Source organism: Diprion similis, chromosome 3 (genome assembly GCF_021155765.1).
Source record: "Diprion similis isolate iyDipSimi1 chromosome 3, iyDipSimi1.1, whole genome shotgun sequence".
Classification (NCBI taxonomy): domain Eukaryota; kingdom Metazoa; phylum Arthropoda; class Insecta; order Hymenoptera; family Diprionidae; genus Diprion; species Diprion similis.
The window spans coordinates 8,109,255-8,119,405 of NC_060107.1; the positions used below are offsets into that span (position 1 = coordinate 8,109,255).

A 10,151-nucleotide genomic window follows, 5' to 3' on the forward strand; every position below is an offset into this window, starting at 1 on the left:
TGTTGAGATATCTTGTTTTCTTCCATACAATACAATAGTAATTCCAATGTATTTCTTATTCCACATCGAGAATTCAATAATCAAATCTCAAGTAACAAGATCAAATTAACTACTGTATTATTGTTGTCAAATAATGAAGAAAAAGAAATACGATTGGTTTAACCTGTGCTATTTATTCGATAGAGTTTATATCAAGTTTGACAACCTGGTAAACTCGTCGAATCGATTCAACCTGTTAGATCATTGAACCGGTTTGTCTAGATGGTGCCATATAGTGATGATCACTGACAACCGTAGTAGGAAAAAGTGGGTGTCGCAGCCGCATTCGCAGCTCTGTGTGCCCGTTGAACGGTTGAACTTTAGCGCAAATTCTGCGGTTTTCTTGAGTCGTTTGAATGCGTAAGTAAAAAAGTGTCTATTCTAAATTGATCGCGTTGTCCCATGATCGATTCTCAATTGTTTCCTCGGCTCACACAACTCTACATTTCATCGAAAAAATTAATCCGTTCTGAATTAAGCATCCACTTGTCAATCGATAATACTAACGGTTCGAAGAACGTTCGCTTGTAGAGACGGATGTTGGATGTGTTGCATGACGTTTCGAACCATCATTAGATTGTCGGAGGCTCGGTGGGCGTTTATCGGAACATGAAGCGTCATTTTTCATCAGTTTCTACGTTGAATAAAGTCGTGTTACTTTCATAACTGATTTAAAATATTATTTATCATAGATCGGAGCGAGCTGTACGGGATTTTTCAGTTCTCATTTCCAACAATTCATTGATCGGTTTCCGTTTTTACTTCTCTACAATTGTCCGAGCTGATTGAACAAGTATTCAACATCGAACTGCTACATGCCACCGCATTGAATGTCGACCACGATATCAACGAATAGTCTGTGACAAATATATGGGATAATTTATCAAAATCACAAGTAGGCTGCTTACCCTGAAACAATTGATTAACCTGAGTGTGAGAAAACTGGTAATCGACCAATTTCGACACTGTGAAAATGCCAAGTGCACGTCTCTGTCAATAATGTATCTCAATTACTACTTAATGACTTTGGAAGGTCAAGAACCAGAAGGCCTAAATGTAATCTTATTTGCTCAAACAAATGCAAAGTGGGCTGTCTAATTACAGTATTCAGTGATCAATCGTCATAAATTGTTAAAATGCAAACTTTTATGCAACTCTGCCCTGATTGGTTTTGTATGAATTTATAGGTGCGTAACCAGAACAGTAATTAACAGCCTCCGTCAAGATGATCGGGGGACTGTTTGTCTACAACCATAAGGGAGAGGTGTTGATCTCTCGAGTATATCGTGATGATATTGGCAGAAATGCTGTTGATGCATTTAGGGTCAATGTTATTCACGCTCGACAGCAAGTACGATCGCCAGTTACCAATATTGCCAGGACGTCGTTCTTCCATATTAAACGAGCCAATATCTGGCTGGCTGCGGTTACCAAGCAAAATGTCAACGCAGCCATGGTCTTCGAGTTTTTATTGAAAATCATCGAAGTCATGCAGTCTTATTTTGGCAAGATATCTGAGGAAAACATCAAGAACAACTTTGTCCTGATCTACGAACTGCTTGATGGTAAAAAAAAGTTTCCTGGTCCACCATACGATCTTCAACTTAAAACCATGCGCGAAATGGTGTCTGGTCATAATCATTTATTCTAACTTTTTTCTTTTGATTCTTTAGAAATTCTGGATTTTGGTTACCCACAAAACTGTGACACTGGTGTACTGAAGACGTTCATCACTCAGCAAGGCGTCAAGTCCGCCACAAAAGAGGAACAGGCTCAGATTACCTCCCAAGTTACCGGTCAGATAGGATGGCGGCGGGAAGGAATAAAATATAGGCGCAATGAACTCTTCCTTGATGTTCTTGAATACGTCAACTTATTGATGAGCCCCCAGGGCCAGGTTCTTAGCGCTCATGTGGCTGGCAAGGTGACGTGCTTACCATCTTTTTTCAGATGCCGAAGCGTTTAAAAACCGTTTTGATATACGACATTTTTAACGTTAATGGAACTATTGAAATGTATTATTAATTTGATAAGTTTTCTCTGCTTAACAGGTAGTAATGAAGTCCTACTTGTCGGGAATGCCAGAGTGTAAGTTCGGGATTAATGATAAAATAGTGATGGATGCAAAAGGGGTGAAAGGAGGAGGTGGTAGTTTGGGTAGCGCGGGTGATGACCCTGGAGCTAGATCTGGCAAGCCTGTGGTGGTCATCGATGATTGCCAGTTCCATCAATGTGTCAAACTCTCCAAGTTCGAGACGGAACATTCCATCAGTTTCATCCCACCGGATGGTGAATTCGAATTAATGAGGTAATTCATGGGTGCCAGTAATAGCTCTTTTGTTAGAACCCAACGATGGATAAATATAAATGTCGAGCACTTTGAAAGCTTTGAAAATAATTATTTAAAATCTTGTCGTACCAGATATCGGACCACAAAGGATATATCACTGCCATTCCGCGTTATACCGTTGGTACGTGAGGTTGGCCGCACGAAGATGGAAGTGAAGGCTGTTCTCAAGTCAAATTTCAAACCCTCTTTACTTGGGCAAAAAATCGAGGTCCGTGTTCCAACGCCATTGAATACGGCTGGCGTACAACTGATATGTTTAAAGGGAAAGGCAAAATACAAGGCATCGGAAAATGCAATTGTATGGAAGATAAAGCGAATGGCTGGGATGAAAGAGACCCAGTTGTCTGCTGAGATTGATCTGTTAGAAACTGATACGAAGAAGAAGTGGACACGACCACCAATTTCCATGAACTTTGAGGTTCCATTTGCCCCTTCTGGATTCAAAGTTCGGTACTTGAAAGTATTTGAATCTAAACTGAATTATTCCGATCATGATGTTATTAAATGGGTCAGATACATTGGACGAAGTGGCCTGTATGAAACACGTTGCTAATCACCAACTTGTCAATGATAAAATACAAAAAAGTAATCTCATCTTTGAAGTGTAATGAACATAAATGTAATAAGGCTATAGCTGCGTTTTACACTTGGGACTTGCGGTATATAGACAAACTAAAAAGTTGCTGGTATTTATTCTCGTAAGTTCAAAGTTCAAACGTCCCTTCTAAGTATGGAGAAAGATTAAAAAAATTAATGAACTTAATCCGATTACATAATTGAGGCGTAATTAATTATAGCAATGTCGCAATCTTTCAGGGTATTCTCTAAGAATTCGCACAAAAGAAAAAAAAAAACATTCCGCCTAAACAGTGCTTAAAATTGTCAATGCCACCATTCTGACGAAAATACAATACATCTACAACTGCTTATTTCAATCAGGGCGCATTTTTATGCGAGGCGTAATTTACTGTCAGCGATTAAAATAATGCTCCAATATATCGTGAAAATGTATTTAAAATGTGAACGATTTCTCTAGAGATGTGCCCGGCTGGTCCATGGCCACTTGAAGGCGTACGTGAAATGTAGCTTCTGTCTCTCTATGTTATATCGATATATTATAGGTATATACATGTATGTATATATGTATCACAAACCGCATGATTAAACGTTAGTGCAGTGTTTAAGTTGATTTTCAGTTATACGCAATATTATAAGAGAAATAAAGCATAACATTCAATACTTAAACATTACTGTTTTTATTAAAAAATTGAGTACACGAAGCGTCGATAGATTGTAAAAAGTAGTTTGACCGTATATTGAAAGACGATCTCTGTTACTGGTGACTAATCGATAGTTGACATCGATTGGACGAAATTCTTCTAGTCTTTTTACACAGTTGCAACTATCTCATTTTATCACCCAACCGCAACGTGATCAACATTTCTTCCTTTCACAGTATTTGCGTGTTTTTATAATACATGTACATTTCCGAATAAAATAATTTAGCAAGCATTCCATTCGTGATAAATACAGCTAATAAGATTTCCTCTGAAATTCGGTATATTGTTTTCTAATTTTCAACAACAAAAAAACTCCTCAATGCAGAACTCGTTAAAGTGCACCAAATAAAATAAGTATGTGCTTCAAAATTAAAATCAAACCTTTGTACTGTGATCTGACGAATAATTATACTGTGCGTACTATTTCGTATATCACTAACACCTCTACCAAATGTGAGTTAGAAATAATATCATTTAATGTAAATGATATCATGATTTCTTCAGTTTTACGTTTGACAATCACACTCAGTCAATAAAAAGATGAATAAGAAAATTCGATTCAGCTATGAATAATAACACATAATAAAGTACACTTGAAAACTTATTCAACAATTCAGTGATGGAGATTGGCTTTTGTATTGAAAAAAATCACTTGTTTGCAATTGATTACAAACCTTTGAGATCCTGTACGACTTTGAATGGAAAATAAACCCGCTGCTTTTCAGGGTGATTTTCTCGTAAAGCACTTCATCTACCAAGTGACCAAAACCCAGTGATTATTTTTGGATAATGCATATTTAGTTACGTAAACTATTATCACTTGCAAAATCTCGAGTGAATTTCACGCTAAGTATGTCGCACTAGAAGTAGATTGAATCTGTTATGTTACATGTATTGAAACAGACTAAATGCTTAGCTAGATTTTATGTGAATACAATGATTTAAAGTACAAGTTAACATACTTGCTAACATTTGAACAAATATCTCGTTATCATAGCAGTGAAACCTTTTATTGGAATGCAGGCTTAAAATGTTGTCGGTTATAACGCTTGAAATGAAATCTACATGAATCGTTACAGTTAGTGACTAATCTGTCTGAACGAGAGATTATGATGAATTAGTAGTGATAGTAGGAGTAGTTTATATACAAAAGTTTGTAAATAGATATACATATACATTAATAGTAAGCACACGTCTTGTTACTTATTATAATCTTACTAAGTTACTTGATTAATTTTATTTTAATCTTTTATCTGGTTGGCACTTTCCGTAAACTGAGTACATTAGATTACTGCTGGGATTTTTTGTCCAGTTTATAGTTATTCAATTCTGAATAAACAGAGCCACGCTAGAAACGAACGAAATATTCACTATGCCGAGATATATATTCACTGCAATTTTCAGTGTATGCTCTTTTAGAAGGCCACAAATGTTAGTACAGCAAATTGATTTTTCTATTAAAATTTTTGTAATTTTGAAAAGTTGATTTCAAAGTGTTTTTATAAAAATACAATCCTTCCGGGGCAAAGGAAATATTTTCGAAAAATAACTATCATTTGACGAAACTATTCCTTTCCATAAAAACCATGATATAGTATTGTATATGTTTATATCATTTGTTGATGGTTATAAATATTATTTTTCACCAAAGTAATTCTTTGTTGTCACGAGAACTAATATAGAAATTACGTCAAGTGAACTGTCATTCATTTCTGGTAAATGATGATGACGAATTTTTTAACAATGTATACAACATAACTGGAAAATTGATCGTACTGATTGAGGTTCTGGTAAATAATATGACCTACAGTCCGGAGAAATGTAATGCACGAGTACTACACACAAGGTGATGAAAATTAAGTATATCAACATAACTAGTAGTTGAAGTTGTGCAACGGTTTAACGATATCTGTTCCAAAGCCTAATGCAATTTTGTTTTCAGTAGATTGTCAAAATGCATTTGAATGTTACATACTTATTAAGTTGTGACAAAGGAAAACGTTGAAATTAACCCTACACCATAACTGTCCGGATTATTTAGGCAACTGATTTATATTTTACCAAGATATTATATAGGCCGACTCAGTACTATCGCCTCATAGACTGCCAATGTATTCTTTATGAAAATCTATGGTTTTTCATTTTTCATTCCTCATGGGAAACTTGTCATTTGCAAATGACAGCCCTGTCAAATTAACCAATTCAGTAGCATCTGATGGCTTAGAACACAACGAGATCAGGGCTAGCGAATAGACATTTGACGGTCACGTACTCGGCACCTGTTCTGAACCATCAGATGCTACTGGATTTGCCAATTTCGAACGGCTATAATTTCGGAAACGGCAAATTTTCTATCAAAAATAAAAAAAGTTTCAGTCACAGATTTTCACGAGGAACACATTGGTAGCAGGCGATAGTCCTGGGTCACCCTGTATGTAACTTACGAACCAATTTAAGGAGGAAATCTACATCCATGATGCTGCGAATTTCTATTTACAATTTGTATAAATAAATTAGTTAAAATGATACTCTGAAAAAATAAGCACGCATGAATGGCTAAGGAAAAAGCCTCAACTGGGTTGAAAAAGAATTTGAATGAAGTTTAAAAATTGACTGAATGAAATACTTTGTCTTTCATTACTTGGACAATGAAAAAATTGTCACCTCTGCATTATTCATATATAACTAATTATATATATAATCGTTATTTCTATAGAATTAAATACATACATCAATGAATATGTACTCGATTGGCTAGTTTTGCGAGTCTTTGTATATAAAATACCTTGCGTTACTAGTTCGTTTGTTTCGTTACCTAAATTTTACTTAATATCTAAAAGACGAATATTATTAGTAATGTATGTATCACAAGTTGGGACCGTAATATTAATTTAGATATAACATATGTGCTAAGTCCCGCGTGTTAAAACGATCGTTTCAAACGACTGTCAGACAGTTCTGAACAGGATTTTCCCTGAAATATTTGTGAACATACCATCAAACTAGCGAGAATATTTCTTCTCATCGTTAATCTATACCTGAAAATACAGCACAGGCTCAAATAAATCTGATTCTGATAAAAACATTTTGGTCAATAATTTAGGATCAACTTTACAGAAGCCCAATTCGTTAGTTTTATTTTCCTTCCTTTTTTGATGGTAGTTTAAGTCGTAGGAATATCCTGCTTGAAAATTATATATATATATATATATATATATAAAATTGCATCTTCTCAATTTCTTATTATTTCGCAATATCACTACATCTACTCCTTATCAACATTATCTTTCATTATAATATCATCCTTGGTAATGTTCTGGTTCATCTGATCATTTTCGTACTCAACAAAATCATCAATCAAACTTGGCCAAGCTTCAGTATCGTCGTAAGCACTGAGATCATCGCCAATACTTTCAGCAAAATTAAGAAACATATTCCAGGTATCTCTTGGAATACCACGTACATGTTGGTGACATTCAAGAAACTTCAACCACCTGACGAGCAGTGGTGGTTCGCGAATAGTGAACACAAGCCGCCACAAAACAAGTGCCATGTCAGCCGGTAAAATTCTCTGGCCAGATCCAACATCCAAGCCAAATCTGAACGTGAATCGATACAAATCTTTGAATAATTCTCCATCCTCCGTCAATTCTTGTACGATTTCGGGTAAACGAGTCTGAATACCGCGTATACTATCGACGTGCATTCCTTTAAGACCAGTGATAAATTCCTGACGGGCAAATTGACACATTTGCTCAGCATTTAATTTCCATGCCAAAACTAGCACTTTGAATTCATCGGGAGAGAGCTGTAGGTCTTCACAGAGTCTTTCTATGCCGTCGGCCAAAATAATATCTTCGTGTGGATCCTGAAAATTCGAAGAAAAAAGTAATTCCAATTAAATGATGTGAAATCGAAGGTCGAATCATTATATGCAGCTGTAATAAAAGCAACTTGAGATGTGCTTAATGACACTCACCTTGTACATATCAAAGAGAGCATTCAACTTGCTTTCAGAAGAATCTTTCTGCTGTTTACAATCTACAGTTAAATTGAGTCCTAAACTCGGTTTAGGTCTGTCGAGAGGTGGAATTCTTGCATAAATTCCCCTGGATGTTCGCGTATTATTATGAGTCATGGGGAGCGATCCGCAGTTATCTGAACCAACTTTGTTAAATGTTGACAAGACGCCCAAGCCAGATTTACTGTTGCCGTTTGTGTGAGTCTCTATGGCTGTCAAAGGGCTTGTCTGAAGGCAACCTGTTGGTGGAAAAAGATCCCCAAGTTCCATAGTCTCTGTAAACCAGAGATCAAGTTTAGGCTCCTGTTTACCTTCAGATTTAAGGTCTAGAGAATCAACGAGGTTGAAGCTAGCAGCCAGAATCAGCAGCCAAAAGTTCTAACGTTCATTTGAATAAGGTAGTGAAGTCCGAAAATCAAAATTTTGCAAAATACCTAAAATCCTCCAATACTTTTATAGAATTATGAGAATAAAAGTGAACAGCATTTTTCTATTTCAAAAAAGTTTAACACATTTGGCTGCCAACTCTGGCTGCTAGCTTCAGCTTCATGGAGAATCGATAACTGCATATGTTTGGCAAGTTAAAGAGATATGATGTAAATATACCAGTTTATGCCAAATGGCGACATATAATATACTTTCACAGGAAGGCACATTTCTAGCTATTATTGTATATGATGAAAACAAAAGCATAGTAATGTAGAAATGAAAAGGGAATGATTGATGACAATGAGCAGGTTAGTCATATAGAGTAGTTATATTAATCGTAGCAATTTGATTTTTTTGTTTAAGAATAACAATTTTATACCGTCTTTGTGCTCCGAAGAAATTTGTTGATTGTGTGCAGACGGTGGGGATGGCACCTTGAAACACGAGAGACAGTTTCCCATTGATGCTGTCCGTACTTAACGTCAAGGTATATTACCCCTTGCATCAGTGGTTCAGTCTTTGTTTGGCAGTCTTGATCATAAGCTATTTCATCAGATAACACAAAAATCCAATTTTTAGTGACGATTGCTTATTAAACAGTGATTATTGTTCATTGAAGAAATAGCGGATCGCGCAAGTACGTGGTTTTAAAAATTATGAGAGAAGGATAGGACGCATTACACAATTTTCAAGGCGGATCTTACGTTAAAAAGAAACTAGGAAAACAGCCTTATTTTATTTTACCACTTATTTCCTTTATGCCTCGTATCTAATATACACATATATATTTCTGTATGTATACACTGTACAAAACGTGTATATGTGTAAAGGTATTAGGTTCAGGGTGGGGATAAACGTGTTGGGTCTCGTTTTGATAAAAATGTGTTTTAGAGAATGAACGTAAAACAATGAAAATGGATATAACACATGATATTTATTGTTTGAAGAAAGGATTGAGATTCAATTTCGAGCCTTCAATTTGCTGGTGATGAAATATAAGAATATGATCACGGCATACATGTAATATCCATGTATGTAACGAGCAAAGTGGTGAATGATGAAAACAATTAACAATTGTCAATTTAATGAATTTTTCATTTTTCTGAAATCGGAAATAACGGGGCAGTGAGATCGACAGAGAGAGAACGAGAAAGAGAGAGAGAGAGAGAGAGAAGGAGAGAGAAAAATGAGATTAAAAGTTACCTGTATACCTATTATTTTTTCAGCAAATACAATGACGATTCCCATGGACTCGACGAAGAACCTGCTCGGCGTTAACGAGTGGTAGATTTATGTAGTTGTTATTTGCGTCAACAAGTCCGCTCCATTTAATTGGTAGTTTTTACTTCACTTTAACGAGGAACTTTTCTTGCGTACTTCATACGCATATCACAATTCACACTGGTATAATGTACTGTACGAAGTTACGAACCCCGCGCGATATCCACCTAACTCGATAATTCAGCCGCTAGGATTTATTACGTACAGAATAATCCATTTTCGCCGCGTGTAGAACACAGATGATACTTCTACTCTACACACGATATATCCAAACTGATTGATATTTTAGGGAAACACTAGATTTCACCACATTTTTGTCAGCGAGCTATAAAAGCAGAATTTCTTTCTTCTTGGCAATATATTGCAAAAAATCCCTGCTAGTCGAGATGTCAGTCACCCTGGTTCTTTCAAGACGACAACCTAACGGTACTAATATTGAAAGAAAAAAACAACACGAAATCACCAACCTCGAACCGTGAGTCACTTTTCATTCGTAAAACTCGGCGGAAAATTTAAACCATGATGATTTAACTCATGTTAGATTTCAATATTTATGCATTACCTACTTGCACGGAATTGGCCATTTTGTGGTAGAATATGCATACTACTTAAGAGTCGTATTTACGAATAGAAGTAATGTTTCAATTCTACTTTTTACTTGAAATTAATATATGACACAAAATAGAAGCCTACAAATTTCCACAGTTTTCTATGCTTTGGTATACTTTTACTATAATTTACCTGTAACGAA

The 10,151-nt window shown here is 35.8% G+C and overlaps 2 protein-coding genes across 4 annotated transcripts; one reads left to right on the forward strand and one right to left on the reverse strand.

Annotated features, from left to right (window-relative positions):
• Positions 1-266: 266 nt before the first annotated feature.
• Positions 267-3,631, forward strand: LOC124404778 (AP-2 complex subunit mu). Of its 2 annotated transcripts, none has more exons than XM_046879162.1 (5): positions 267-399; positions 1,227-1,604; positions 1,713-1,963; positions 2,091-2,347; positions 2,462-3,631. In XM_046879162.1, exons 2-5 carry the CDS (start codon positions 1,265-1,267, stop codon positions 2,940-2,942), a joined length of 1,329 nt encoding a protein of 442 aa, XP_046735118.1. In that variant the 5' UTR covers positions 267-399; positions 1,227-1,264; the 3' UTR covers positions 2,943-3,631. The 2 variants fall into 2 exon arrangements, with proteins under 2 accessions (XP_046735118.1, XP_046735119.1); XM_046879163.1 differs by having other exon boundaries at positions 386-403.
• On the reverse strand, positions 3,627-9,481 carry LOC124404779 (DCN1-like protein 3). 2 transcript variants are annotated; one of them, XM_046879164.1, is made up of 4 exons: positions 9,331-9,481; positions 8,499-8,662; positions 7,649-7,965; positions 3,627-7,537 (listed from the first exon to the last, which is right to left on the reverse strand). In XM_046879164.1, the coding sequence occupies exons 2-4, from the start codon at positions 8,578-8,580 to the stop codon at positions 6,935-6,937; spliced, it is 1,002 nt and encodes a 333-aa protein (XP_046735120.1). In that variant the 5' UTR covers positions 8,581-8,662; positions 9,331-9,481; the 3' UTR covers positions 3,627-6,934. The 2 variants fall into 2 exon arrangements, with proteins under 2 accessions (XP_046735120.1, XP_046735121.1); XM_046879165.1 differs by having other exon boundaries at positions 9,323-9,481.
• Positions 9,482-10,151: the final 670 nt, after the last annotated feature.